Source organism: Patella vulgata, chromosome 1 (assembly GCF_932274485.2).
Source record: "Patella vulgata chromosome 1, xgPatVulg1.2, whole genome shotgun sequence".
NCBI classification, from domain to species: Eukaryota; Metazoa; Mollusca; class Gastropoda; family Patellidae; genus Patella; species Patella vulgata.
Genome location: NC_065879.2, coordinates 42,753,577 through 42,769,063, shown reverse-complemented (window position 1 = coordinate 42,769,063; position 15,487 = coordinate 42,753,577). Strand labels below are relative to the sequence as shown.

General features: G+C 33.3%; 1 protein-coding gene across 5 annotated transcripts in view; it reads right to left on the bottom strand.

The window, feature by feature from the left end:
* LOC126820647 (disks large homolog 1) overlaps positions 1-15,487 on the bottom strand; it is a 358,192-nt gene that overhangs the window by 21,757 nt on the left and 320,948 nt on the right. For all 5 annotated transcript variants that reach the window (XM_050548725.2, XM_050548744.2, XM_050548735.2 and 2 more), the window contains 4 exons: positions 6,665-6,767; positions 2,019-2,121; positions 1,335-1,511; positions 803-887 (listed from right to left, as the gene is read on the bottom strand). In XM_050548725.2, coding sequence (XP_050404682.1) covers positions 803-887; positions 1,335-1,511; positions 2,019-2,121; positions 6,665-6,767 — 468 coding nt within the window. The remainder of the gene's footprint in view (positions 1-802; positions 888-1,334; positions 1,512-2,018; positions 2,122-6,664; positions 6,768-15,487) is intronic.

Genomic DNA, 15,487 nt, shown 5'->3' with positions numbered 1-15,487 from the left:
ATCGGATAATAATTGTGACCTCTAGAGGGATCTCAAGCTAAATATGTGATTTTTCGTACAATCAGGGGCCATAATTCAGGAAGTTACGATCCGATATGCACGAATGTCGAAAGGAAACAAGATTTTTGGGTTATAAACTTAACAAAATCGGATAAAAATTGTGACCTCTATAGGCTCCACAAGCTAAAAACGTGATTTTTCGTACAATCAGGCCATAATTCATGAAGTTTTTGTCCGATACATGCCAATATCGAAAACAACCGAGATAAAACTCTATTTCAAGTTTCGTCAAAATCGGATAAGGATTGTGACCTGTAGAGTGTCCACAAACAATTGTGTCCGGACGGACAGGGGCGAAGGCAATATACGCCCACATGAAAATGTGGGCGTATAAAAATAGGTTGCTAGGCAACAAAAGACATGCCCACATCTGATAAGTCATACGAACAGTCAACATAGGTTTTCGAAAATTTATTCTTTTATAGGTAATGGGAGCATACAGGTCACTAAAAACTGATCAACTGTAACAATCCATGAAATCAGATTTGGATCAATTTCACAGGAACTGGTCTATAAAACTTGTATACAAGATGAAGAAACAAATGAGTGATGTGTTGAATGGATGTTCATACTGAATGTTAACAGCTGCATAACTAACAATTCAACATATTTTCCAATCTTAAAGTGTCAAAAATTGTGTATGAATCAGTTAACTGGCTAGGTTTATAAAAATCGAGAAGCGGACTACAAAATATTTTGAATGGTATATATCCTTGTAAAAAGTAGAGATTTTTGTTCTCACCTGTGAGCTTACTTTATCATTACTTGTACTATTTTTACCAGTAAATTTAACATTTTTTAATCTCGCTCTTTCTTTTCTATCAACGCTGAAATAAAAACCACATACTTTACATACAGAAAAATCCTTGTTTGAGCATACATTTCTATGCAACTGTGTAAATGATATGTTCATACATGGGGAGGGCCTTGTAGGATGTGAAACCCCATTTCACTTCACATGGGGAGGGAGCATGATAAATCTATAGCCAAACACTTACATCGTGGATCGTCTCCTCAGGTTGTTTGTCAGGTCTTGAAGCAGACACTTTATCCCAGTATTTCAGTCTACCAAGATCTAATTGGGAAGTGGTTAGACAGTGCAAGATAATTTAAATTCAGCACAAACATTCTGTATGATACAGATAAATGACCTCTAATGGGAGGCAATAGTTAATGAAATGCAGATCATTGGGTGACTCCCAGAGCCAGACAAATGACATTAAAATTACATTACTTATAACAGTATTTCAAGTTACATTACCACACTAACTTACCGAGATTTTGATGGAATTATGCCGATACCCTCTTCTTCTCCTTCTGGAGTTATCCTCCTTGCTTGCCACCATTCATCATCGGAAGCATTTGTTACATGTAAAATATCACCATATTTAAAAGCTAAACCTTTACTTGGTAAACCACTATCTTTTTTAGGATCATATTCAAATAAAGCTCTGAAATTAGAAATATGATCACACAATAATACACTTTTATGAGTGAATGAGAGAGAGATAGAATAGAACGAGAGAGTTGGGGTCTTTAGCAGTGGGAGGAAACCGGACAATGAAATGAAATGGTGTTTAACGTCCTAATGTTCTGCTCCGAATTGGGCTAATGAAGTTAGGCATACGTCATACAGTGTGCTATGAGGGAAATTTTGCCTGGACAGCGGCACTACAGCCTACTCTTACATCAAATTCCAACTGTCAGGGGATCTTTTACGTGCACGCCAATGTGTACACGGGACCTCAGTTGTTAAATCAGTATCTTAATCTTATAATAAGTTGTCTCTGTGACTGTGACTAATGTGCAGTATCCATAACAACTGCCATATGTAGGTTCTCTACCTACATGTACTATTATACCAAACATAGTGGGCTTTCTCACACTTCCATGCAAAAAGAATATGGTACATGTATGTAGCATACAATCAAGAGAATGAAAATAGCTGCCATATTTACCTGACATATAAAGATCTTTTCTGTGTTGTGCGTAAACTACCAGAACTTGTGTTCATCATTTGTTCTCTTAAATCTTGTATTTTAGCTTCAAACCGATTATATTCTGTCAAAATATAAAACAAATCAATTACCGATATATTCTTTCAAACTATGCAATACACTAGGTTTTTAAAAATATCATAAAACAAACTATTTCTGTCAATACAATATATAAATATCATATTCTACCATGATATAAAACAATAGAACATATCAATAGAACATATCAATTATATTCTGTCAATACATCAATATCTATATTCTATCACAATATAAAACAAATCAATTCTATCGATAGAACATATCAATTATATTCTAAATTATATTAATTATTCTAAACATACAACAAATCAATTTTCTCACTAGGGACTACAACATATCACTTATGTTCCATATTATATTCCATATCATAAACAACAAACTAATTATATCAATACAACAAATCAAGTATATTCTTTCAAATTATTCAGCTGACTGTATTATTTCAAGCTATAAGAAACATTCCTTCAAACCATTCATTAATCTCATTATATTACTTTTATACAATAAATGAGTTACATTCAAAATATATATGTACACAACAAACCAATTATATTCTCTCAAAATATATAACTTATTCTGTTTTGTCAAAATAGATGTATAAAACAACCCAAATTTAGGATAAGTCATCATTGCCACATAAAAACTATAATTAAAATGAAATAGACTCCAGCTTTCCATCAACCCAAGAGATGCATCTACAATCTAATTCAAATGATACACACATATTCCAAATGTATACATCAACTGTACATAAATAAACTATATTAGAAACAAAATCCACTTAAAGTGGCAGTTCTGCTATCTCAGACATTTTGATATTAAACTTTAGATTGATTGGGAAACCTCTAAAGATAGGATTTCATGGTTTTACAAGGGGGAATATCATTAAAGATACATTATGTAAGATTTAGATAAAGAGCTTGAAGTTCTCGCTATAATAGTTTGTAGTTTTGACAAATGCATCTTTTGTTTATTATCGTACCCACGGTACTGGTATATTCGAGTCTTAGCATCGCTTCTCCATTTTTAAATTAAATCATTAAATTGCTGAAGAAATCTAATCTAGTAAAAATCTTTAGCATCTGATGACATCCAGAGTTGATTATGGTCTTGTCATGTTAATAAATGTATAATTAATAATTTATATAACCTTTAAGGCCTAAAGAAAGACCTGCAATAGGCATATTTAGCTCTTGAATAATGTATCTTTAATATAAAAATCATATAACTAAATTAAAAGATTTTTTCGATACAACTTAATACAAGTACATGGCAGTATCATTGATATATTTCAATGTTTTGAATATTTTCAAACTGTCAATTTAAATACATTACAAACAGATAAAAACTTCAATTTTTTGGAACTCCTTAAAACCAAACAGCCACTTTAAATGTATATTACATATAAACATTTTTCTTTTAAATAAAGATAAAAGATAAACTATAAATGTATAAGTTGGACATAAACTATGACATTTTTCATCTCTTTATTTATTTAAACAAAATAGTTCCCTCCCCACTAAATCTATTGTTGCAAAGCAGAATAATTATAATTAAAGTTATTTTAAGGAAGATTTGCAAAGTTTTATTACATTTATGTTATATATTTGACAAAGAGAACCTATTTTTATCTGAACGTATATTTTTAAGGACCATGGAAAATAATATTAATATAGACGAAAATTATATCAATAAGCTTACACCCACAATAAAATAAATAAGTCAATATAAAATCTTTACTTAAAGTCAATATAAACTGTTGAATTGTGTTGATCTGACGTGTTATATCTATTAATGGTGCAATAATCTCTATACAATTAAATATTTGTTTCAAACACAGATCGAAAGTCAAGGTCTTCACTAAGTTTAATTTTGGCACACTGTGTCAACAGTAGAAAACAAAATCAACTTTATTTACACCTAGCTTTATCTACTTAGAAATAAAATGTTAAAAGAAGGCATATTGTCACTTCACAAACCAAATCAGAGTTATAAACAATTTATTATGTCATGTGTATCCGATGGTTATATATATTAAGGAACCTGGCTGTTGAGAAAATATATAATTTTTTTCACTTCATTGATTGTATCCTCCACGATAAAATATCTTTATGTTTAGATCTAATTTTGATGAAATCAGTTTATTGGTGCGCAGATCTATCAAGAATTGTAACTAACTTAACCCTTATCACGTCATTTAAAATGAGTAATTTTATTATCACAAATTTTTTTATATTTTGTACAACTCCGTGAGAAATAATCATGCACTTTTCAATCAAATTATTCTTGTTCACAGAAATCTGATGTGAAAAACTTTAATTCATATTACTAGGTACTTCACAGGTGTACAAAAATAGCTCACAGTATAATTGAAATATTTGATCATAAACACGAAAAATATGCTTACAAGTCAAGTTCTTACAGATATTACTGCCGCCAGTCAGAAAAATACCTCATTCTTTGTATGGCACCATAAAAGTAGGCTATATTCATTTTATGGTATTTTTTTTATATTATGCAATATCAAGTTGTTATTTTTGGTTACGAAAAGTACACATAAAACCTTCTACCAAAACAAATAATGTTGTCCAACCCCACGATTCACACTCAAGCCTGATGTGCAATAGGTCTGACCAATTTCATAATATAATCTTTTACGGATCTTAATATATGACCTTTATAGACTTGAAGATGGCTGTATAAAATTTTGCCTAATAATTTTGACTGAAAGAATGTCATTTTCCCACTTTTGCAGATTCAGCAATGTTTCTTCTACTCACTAATTTGAATAAGGCATCCATTTAAAGTAGATCTGATGATAATTTATGTCCACTACAGTATTTACAAGATTCTACAAAGTAAACAAGGATAATAACACTAGAAGTAATTAATGGAACTTGATGAAATTCATTTCACCAATCTGGACAAAGTATATCAAAAATATAACTCTGCAAATGCAAAGGGCAAAACGTGCTCCAAAACACACACATATTCATACCGCCAAATTAAACTTGCAGTACAACACTTTTAAAACAGCAACAGTCAAACAATTGTCATCAATTTGTATTCAAAATATCTCAGTTACGCCTACCTGTAACTAGTAGTATACCCCCTAACATGTATTAAAATTAAACACATGTTGATGAATGACTAACTGGCAAAAGATAGTGATAATATCAACAGATAAGCTAACAATTTATATCTTAAGTCTTCGCTAAACATAGTAATTTTACACTCATATGACCTACTCATATTTACGTCACAGGTACATATACCGGTAACATGACAGACTGTTGAATTATGTACAAATTATACCTTTTAAAATGGCTGTAAATTCAACATTTACTATATGAAGATCCAATTCACTTTGACCTATTTTGATCTCCCTTTACCTCAATGAAAGCAGAAGCAAATTTCTCAATAATAAACTAATCCATTGAAGTTGTGCAGAATTCACATATTCTTACTCCTAACAGTTTAAGACTCCAACATCAACTACTTCCTCTTGTGCCAGATGTTTGGAAGTATACAAGATGTAGTAAGTTATATGTTTAATGTTATCAAAGATAAAAACATCTTTAATACATGTAATTTATACTCTGAAGCTAGATGGTGCAAACCTCTAGCATTCCAACTTTACTTTTTTTTTTTATCCTTGTCCTGAACCTGATTTCAACAAGAGTAACACTGAAGGATGGCCAACACAAAGTTCTATTCTAGTAACAAATTTGTAACGTGATATTAGAACGATTTGGGTGTATCATAGTTTTACTCAACAGTGTTTTCAATAATCTCTACCACAAAATCCAATGCATTAGTTAAAGGAACAAGATCCCTTTTGTTTCAAGAGGCCTTAGTAAGACATTGGTTAATAGTACATCTACAATGAAAGTTTGTATGGATATTACTTCCTACAATGGTACAATATTAAAATCGCCTTTCATAACTTAAGTCGCTGATCGGCATATTTGAGTGATTGTGATGGGTTTACAAGCTTAAAATTTTATTTCCGAAAAGTAAATAGAAGTTGTTTGGGTTTTTTTGGTTAAATGTATGTCTATTGATAGTAAAATCTGGTATTATGGTTCACATTAAAATTACTTAAAAACCTGAATCAAATTGGGTTCATATCAATGTCTGCATTCGCATTAACAGGATTAGATTTAATTTAAATCGGCGAAATGGTTTAATCTGTTTCGAAAAATGTCATATGATCTTGGCATGATAAAAATGACAATGTCAGTTATATCTTGTGAGAAGCAGACAGTCTTGTATCAAGAATTAACAAATTATTACATTCAAGAGAGATGTGAACCAAACTGTCTGAACAAGACCCGACTTTTTACCTGAGGCAATTTACTATCCAATTATGAACGCAGCTTAAATTTATAGACATTAAACTTGCAAAAAGAAAAGAGCTCCATTTCACGATACAAATTAAAACATCAGAGTCAATCAAACCAACATTGTCATTTTCACACAAATCCAAATCCAGGTCATATATCTTTTTAAATTCAAGGTCATATGCAACCTTTCAAAATTGAGATTAATAAATATGAAAATACCTTCAGGTTTATATTGAGCAATAACTTCCACCACATCACCTGCACTTTTTAAAGCTGCTGCCGCCTCTTCATGTGTGGCAATCCGTAAATCTACTTCATTTACCTGTTAATCAACAAAATAAACTTAATTACCTCTAGGTTTATTAGGTTATAGTTCATACATATTCTTCAAAGAGAGGGAATCAGTATGGTCGGTGTAGGTGGCAGTGGTGTAGCGATAGTTTTCAGTGGCCTGGGGCAAAGACACTTTTGGCAACCCGACACAGTTATTTGACTAAATAACTATGCCAATTAAATGTTATATATGTTATATATTTCAGCAGAAATGTAAATCAGGATGGTTTTGCCCCTGCACACAGGGATGATTGCACCCCATCCCCTTTGCACCCACCTGGTTACGCTACTAGAGAATGAAGTTGTTCAAATGAAAAGCCTAAAATATACCCAAAATGAACATTTAACATTTAATTCAGAAAACATAACCAAAAGATCAATGGTAGATAATCTCAAGGCTTTGATTAAATCGGATTAAAAAGCCAATCACAGGTGGTGCTTGCTTGTTTATATCATCCGCAGAGTATGCCTAACATTAGTAACATTGAGATATTGCCAAGTCATCATATCTGCAAATACTGAATGGAATTGAACCATTTTTGGACTGATAAACCTTTTTTGATATTCAAGTTTCAAATATTCTAGTTGCATTGGATTTAAAGTCCCCCAAATAGCAATAAGCAGCTTAAAGTGTACAGGTTGTCTTAAAAATGAAATCTAATGCAAAAAAAACAATCAGGATGTAAATCTTACATTTTAAATTATTAATATTATTAATACCAGCGGCTGCCAGGCAGGATACGCCCACATTTTGCAAGAGATAGATAGAGAACAAGCTAAACAAAAAGCAATTTTTCGTACAATCAAGGGCCATAATTTAGGAAGTTACAATCCGATATATTTACACTATTTGCGTATGAGGGCGGCTATTTTGGTCTGATTTTCACGAAATTAGAACTCAGTCGTCGTTAGGGTATAATGGTGAAATATTCAAACATTTTTTTCAATCAGATAAAAATTGTGACCTCTAGAGGGACCACAAGCTAAAAATGTGAATTTTCGTACAATCAAGGGCCATAATTCAGGAAGTTACCAAAATCTTTGGGTTATAAACATGTATTTCAAGTTTCATCAAAATCAGATCAAAATTGTGGCCTCTAGAGTGTCCACAACCTTGATATACCATATATACACTATTTTCATACGAGGGGTGGCCATATTTGTTATTGAGTTATCTAAAAATCATTATACACTGCTTCAATTTATCTATGGATGAGGGTTGAAACAAATCGTAAATTGCTAGGATTTGACACCACATCGACTTACACTGTAGTCTGTCTAAAATGGTATAGACTTGATCAGAAAAATGCAAGCTGACAACAAAATAAAAAAATAACATAAGTTCATAAAATTTAGACCTTTTTTTTTTATCATTAAACTATTTACACACTTCAACTACCACAGATAATCTACTTATGATGCAAAAATAGACACTATAGAATAAAAGTCTGTTGTAGGTTTCTTTATCCAGATCTGATAATAAGGGTTGTCTTAATAAGGCTATTTATATCTCAAAACTTTATAAAGTCAGCAGAGTCTTCATAAGATAACAGTTAATAGAATTTATCTTCTAACTGATAGGCCACTCTCAAGTTATTTTAACATGTAATTTAACACCTTGTACATGTTTAGAAAATCTGTTTTTCTCTGAATATTCAATTAGAGAAAGTGATGCAGATGGAAAGATACAGTGTATGGTGCACCAAACAAAGTCTTCCAGACCTCACATCCCAGCTAAATCATTTTAGAGTCAAATGTTCACTGAATTAGACTAAGCAAAGTTGCAAATTATATCTATCATTGTTACTAATATTAGATATTTTTTCTATACATCTATCATAAACATACCAATAGATATAGTCCGGCAGCAGGTCGACAAACCTGGAAATATACCGGTAGTCCACCTAATGTTTTTTGATAGATTATATATCTTCAATATGTCGTCGCAGGGTGTCAAAAAACTGTGCCTATTTGTTTAGTTGGAATCGTGAATGTATAACTAAAACTTTAAAGATAGGTTGCCAGGCAACGAAACATTGGCCCACAGCAGCTAAGTCATCTGAACAGTCAACAAGAGTCGTCGCATATTTTTTCTATTGTCAGTAATGAAACATCTATAATACACTAAAATCTGATTAAGTAATTATCAGAGAATCATTAGAATTTGTTTGGATTTAAGTTTTGCCCCATGCTAACGTTTAGTATAAAACATTTAATATCATGGATTTAGCTGTTCAAGTTATCAAAATTTATAGAAAATCAATATACTTAAGTTCATCTCAAGACCTTAAACTCTGTTTATCAATCTAAAGTCAATCAGATGATAACTTTGGTCTCTGGAACATCCACAAGATTTTTCAAAGTGATCAAGGGCCATAACCCTGGTAGTAATTATCGGAAATCGTTGAAAATTAATAGACTTCTTCGTCTCATGACCTTAAACACTGTGTATAAATTTAAGGTCAATCGGATATTAAAGTAGCTAAGTCCGTAACTCAAAATCCTCCAAAATCTTCGACATCGAAAACATGAATTATTGGTCAATTTAAATCAACATTGATGATGTAAACTGACCGGGAAAAGATGAGCTTCTGATATCCGATATTTAAGACAAAATAATTTTTTTAACATTGGTAGACGAATCGTGTACCATAATGCGCTTCAGCCCCAGTTGTATTGAGAGACGCGAGGGACAAGGCTAGACACATTGCACCAAATCAAATGGAGTTCTGTAGACTAGAATAACTAGACGCTAGAAATTTGCACTCGATTGAGATTGCTGACTTATTTCGCCGAACATAACTGATTTGAAATTGGAGTAAATACGGAAACCATTAAATGTAAATCAGTTTATATACATTCATATTACAGTATTATATGCGTTGCGACCCAATTTTGTGAATTTCTAGGTCCCAAATGTTAGCGACTTAGCTCCTTTAACTTTAGCCTCTAGAGCGTCCACAAGCGACAATAATATACGACCACATTTCATGATAACAGGAAGTGACATCATCTACGAAAATAGACCAATATTAGACATCAAAGTAAACTTTTTTGTTTTTCAACCAATTTGAATGCGCTTTTCACCAATTTGTAGCTGTTTGTATTTCTCAATTATTATGTCCGGGCATTGTGGCCTCTACGACGCATGTGTATGGCCCAATTTTAAGCTCAAACGTGAACATTCTGAGCGTAACTTTTTTATTTTTGAAAATGAAATGGAGTTTAACGTCCTACTGTTCTGGGCTTATGAAGACGGGCATTTTATTTTTTAAGATTTCGACTTGAAACGTTCAGAATACATTACAAATGGGTGGATTAGGCCAAAAACGTCAACAAAAATTTTCTGATTATCTCCCCTTTGAAGATGAAGTCAACTTTTCAATTTCTTTAATTTTGCCTTATTTAAAAATATTTGTCAATACATTACGAGTCGTTGAAAATGTAAGTCAATCTTTATAATCCTACTTGAGCTACAATTTTTATCCAATTTTCAATATCGTCATATTTTCGGAAAGCATTCACAATTCGCAATCGATATTTGACCTAGATTTTTTTAAAATGACGTCATAAAATTGATTCTTTTTTTAAAAATAGTGTAAGACTTGGAAATCAGGTGATATGTCAATGGCAAATGATCAATTGAGTCATATGGTGCATATTCTGAAATTTTTATCAAAAAAAACCACAAATATAAACAAATGTTCTGTGCAACTTTTAAAAATATTAATGTGATAGATTATGGCACACCACCTTTAATATTGGTTATGTTTACGGTATTTTAAATGTTTACTGAAATATGTGTTTTTGGCTTCTACAGTGAAAATAAGTCATTTTAGTATGTAATTGTTTGCCAACGAATTTATATGACTGAATCAGTTAGTCTACGTAGCTCAGTAAGCATGCTAGCAAGGTCGCCATGAGTTTGATCCCGGTGTTTGCAATTTAATTTTTTTCTAAATTTGATCAAGTCATGACGTCAGTTGAGTAAGTAATTGTTTGCCATCAATTTTATATGACATATCTTTTGTCTACATGTACACAATGTCTTCTTTGAATACCAGTAAAGCTACACCAGTAAAGCTACAGCTAACGTGTCCTGCTGTTTTAAAGTATAAGTAAAACGATTGTCTCATACTTTGAAGATGTATAGGTGTCGTTTAGAACACTGGAGCCTTTTCTAGCTTTGGTCGGTCAAAATGGGTTTCATCATGGTTGAAAATATAATCTTACTTTATTTTTCAAAAGACCCACAGTGGCTCAGTGAGTAATGCACTGCCTCGCTAACCAGGAAGTTGGCTACCGGTATTGACCGAAGAGTTCCTTGTGCGTTCCTCTTGTCACCAGAGAGGGGGGAGAGATCTGGGGTAACGTCCACTCAACACAAACTAGGTCATTTCGGGAAATTAATCTATAACTGTATGATTGGGTTGTATAAAAACTATTAAAACTGTTTCGAGAACAGGTCTAGTTCATTTTCTAATCGCTAAAGCGTACATGGTAGAACCAAATGAAACGATTTATCATGTATTGGGAGTACAGATATTAAAATCATGTAAGTTTTGTTGTATTCTGGCATATTGGAAATTCAACCAAAATTTTTTTCCATAATTTTGAGATACGAGTTGAGCGAGACTTTCTTACCTACATGTAACATTTTGGTTGAAACTGTCAATTTTTGAAGATTCAATTTTGATGACGGGAAAAGATAACAATAATTGTTCTGTAATAAGGGGTTTCAGACTATAGCTAATGTCCATCATCTGCTTCTAAACTCTTTAGTTATGACGATTAAGACAGGAAGATTTGAAATAGATGGGGTTTAATGTCTCATCAACACAATACTTGGGTCATATTGAGACAACCATTATTATTTTGTAGTAATCGTATCTTTACGATTACATGAGAAATGCGAGGTAGGAGAATGTTGCCCGGACTACTATCCTTCGATTTCCAATCGACAAGGGGTTCTTTCCATCGGTTTTGTGCTCCATCTGAACAACTAGATACAATTTCCACAACCCCAAAGGCACCATACCTGCCATTCGAAGTCCAGGTTTCCAAAAATCACTAAGGTTCTTTGATTCCCATTTCAGGATTCAAACCCGACACATTGTAGTAGAGAGTCCTGTACCCTGGCATGCAGCTCGATTGACATGCTTGTGTTCGATAAAAATTGATAATTGCAGTTTATCTATTTTTAATCATGAGAAAGTTGATCATAAAACGCATGGTAATCAACTGGAATCACAGTTTTAAGTTGTTGTAGATGATCATACTTAGATTTCTTTATTGGTAGTTGTACATTGTATGCCGGTGATACTGTATCCAAATTTGCTGGTGCATTAGAATTTCGACGTCTTGGTTATGGCTGATACTTATCACCAAAATTTAATTTGAATTAAATAACACCTGATAGTAAATACCTCAAAACCCTTAAATCATTGATGCAATGGTCCCCAACTTTATTTCCTGATCTGATTGTATCAAAATACTTCAATGTGCTGAAATCCTTAAAGAGGCCAGGATAAACGTAGTTCACTACATATGGTTGATTTGGTCTAGCATGTTTCATCAATTCTATGCATGTAGTTTGATGGAGAATAGATGGATACTATACGAAATTTCCTCTCTAAAGTGCTATGGACTGAATCCACCTCCACTTGGATGTGACCTTTCTCAAGGTACTTCTAGATAATGACAAAATTCCTTTGGACGGCAGTGTGCAATAAGCATTTGATAAAGATCCGTATCCACAGCCATCACTAAAGAGAATAATTTCCTCAACCCCAGGCTCATTTAAGGTATAAAAATAGTTTTGAATACATGATGCAAAATTGTGTGAGGAAAGACTGCCCTCCCCCTCATGCCAGAAATAACAGTGAACACTCTTAGTTGCCAAGCTATGTGTAGTCAAGTTATGACAGGCGAGTTTAGTTTTGTTGTAAACAGCACTGGCCTGTAGATCCATGGTTGAGACTTTTATTTTGTTGTCAACTAAAGCTTGCTCCTTATCAAGAAACTTCTCACTTCTGGCACTATCTTTATGTTTAACATAATAGTCATCCGTCACATTCCCTGTTTCATGACCAACATAAATGTCGCATTGCTCTTTCTTTGGTTGATATAAGGATAAGTTCATTTCCCCAACTATTTTGCGAAGGACTTTTGAGCTGGCAGCTAATTTACCATTGGTTTGGTATTCATCATTATACACGCTATAAAGTTCAGAAAATGAAGTGAATAATGGCTCCAGGTATTCCTTTGTTGTTGATGGCATTTTAACCAATTTTGTTAGGAACTGACGAGCGTAGAAATTCTGGATAGTTGCTTTTTCGGCCTTACTTGAGTTTCTTTTACCATGATCATTCAATGCTTTTCATCCATTCATAAACTGTGTATTCACCGATTTCTAGCATTGATAAAAACAAATTTTTACAGCCTTGAATTTTCTGTTGGCCCATTTTTACGAAATACTTGAACGAAAATTTTCGTTTAACACTTATCAACCAAATTTCTGATGTATATTTTCTTCGTGTTCCAATCCATATTGTTCCAAAAAGATCTAAATATTTCTTCCCTATTGGTATCATTTATCTGTCAACATTTCCTAGTTTTATCACATCTTTTCCTGCAGCCTCTATCTCCTAAAATGCGTAGTTTCTTATTTTCGTTTTCTTGCCATTTGTTAGGATCCGCCATCCCCCTCTTTGACCGTTTTTCATTTATTAGCGTCAATAATTTCTTCGTGATCTACTTCAATCATTCCAGCATGAGCATCTATTTTGTTATCATATTCAATGATTGTATCTTCTGTAGCTTCATTTAGCTCCACAAGTCCAATTTCAGCATTACTAATCTCCCCATCACTAGTCACAACCTGTCCATCTACTCCAGGCCCTTCCCCAACCAGTTCGCCCACTCTAGGCCCTGTCTCAAACTGCTCACCTACACTTGGCCCTGTCCCAACCCTCCCAAATACTCTAGAGCCTGTCCCAACCAGCCCACCTATACTAGGCCGTCCCAACCGGTCCACCCTTAGCCGACTCTATCCCAACCAGCCCACCCACTTTAGGCCATGTCCCAACCTGCCCACCTGTACTAGGCTCTGTCCCAACCTGTTCACCTAGTCTAGGCCCTGTCCCAACCTGCCCTCCTAGTCCTACTCTAGATCCTGCCTCGAACTCCCCACCTACTATAGGCCCTTCACTATCCAGTATCACTATTGATTTCTTCTTTTCGTATTTCCAGTCTGGATCATTACTACTACTGTCTAAATGAGATCACTGAAATTGTCACCCTCCTGACACCTTATCCGACTGTCAACACACTCTTTTTTCTTTTTTAAATTCTTAATCTTTTTGAGCACCATAATATTAATAACTGTAATAATTGTAAGATTGTAAAATCGAATAATTCTACAACTGTAAAAGAGATAAAACAAGCCAACAGTGAGGCTGATGTAGCCCACCGAAATGTCAAAATAAATAGATGACACATATTAATTAACTGCACAATTTTTTTTTTCAAAAGTATCGAGCAATCAAACTGATTATCAACTATACACTAACTTTCATAACTCCCTATCAGATAGAATGAAAGTTATCTTGTCCCAAAGCATCGACCAATGAAATTGCTTAGCTCTTCTTAGCTTTAGCTGGAAATGTTAATCATTGAACTCAGTCAAGACATTCACCTAATGAACATCTACATCAAGTTTAAACATTCTATTTCAATTAAAAGCAGAGTTGTTATGTCTTGACCAATCAATTAAATTGCTTACCACTCCTTAGCCTAAGGAGAAAATTCTCACCATCGAACATAGTCAAGGTAAGGATATAATGAATCTATATTCGTGCCCAAAAGCATCAACCAATCAGATTGCTTATCTCTGCTTACTCTAAGCAGACAATGTTCATCATGAACTCCATCAAGACATTCACCTAATGAACGCCTACCCCAAGTTTGAACATTCTACCTCAATTAGAAGCAGAGTTATTGTGTTCCAAAGTTTCGACCAATCAAATTGCTTGTCGCTCTGCTTACTCTCAGCAGAAAATGTTCATTATCAAACTTAGTCCAGGTATTGATGTAATAAAACTATACACCTCACTCTCACTTAATTAGAATTAAAGTCATTGTGTCCCAAAGCATCAACCAATCAAATTGCTTATCTCTGCTTACCCTAAGCAGAAATTCTCATCTTCGAATTCCATCAAGGCATTGACATAATAAACACCTACGCCAAGTGTTAACATTCTAGCTCTAATAAACAACTACTAGCTTAATTAGAAAAAGAGTTATTGTGTCCCAAAAAGTGTGACGGACGAAACAGACGGACGGACAGACAGACGAACCCATTTTAATAGTCCCATGCTTTCTTCAATTATAATCAAAACATAAAATTTGAGACAAATTTTAATCGAACAGTTTATTCAAAAATCACGTATCTCAAAGAATTTGTTGACAAAATTAAGATTAAAATTCTTGTATAATATTTTACTTTGTTAATAATCAAGGAAAAGCTTAATACATTTGTGAATAAAAATTTAATAAAAATGACAATTATTTCTATAAGCCTTTTAGTTACCAAAACTTCGAATTATAAATTTGCATAAAATTATAAATTATTAAGTCTCCTCTGAATTTCATCCCAAAGATGTTCAATCGGTTTTTAGTCCGGCCAGTGCATAATGTTGAAACAGTTTT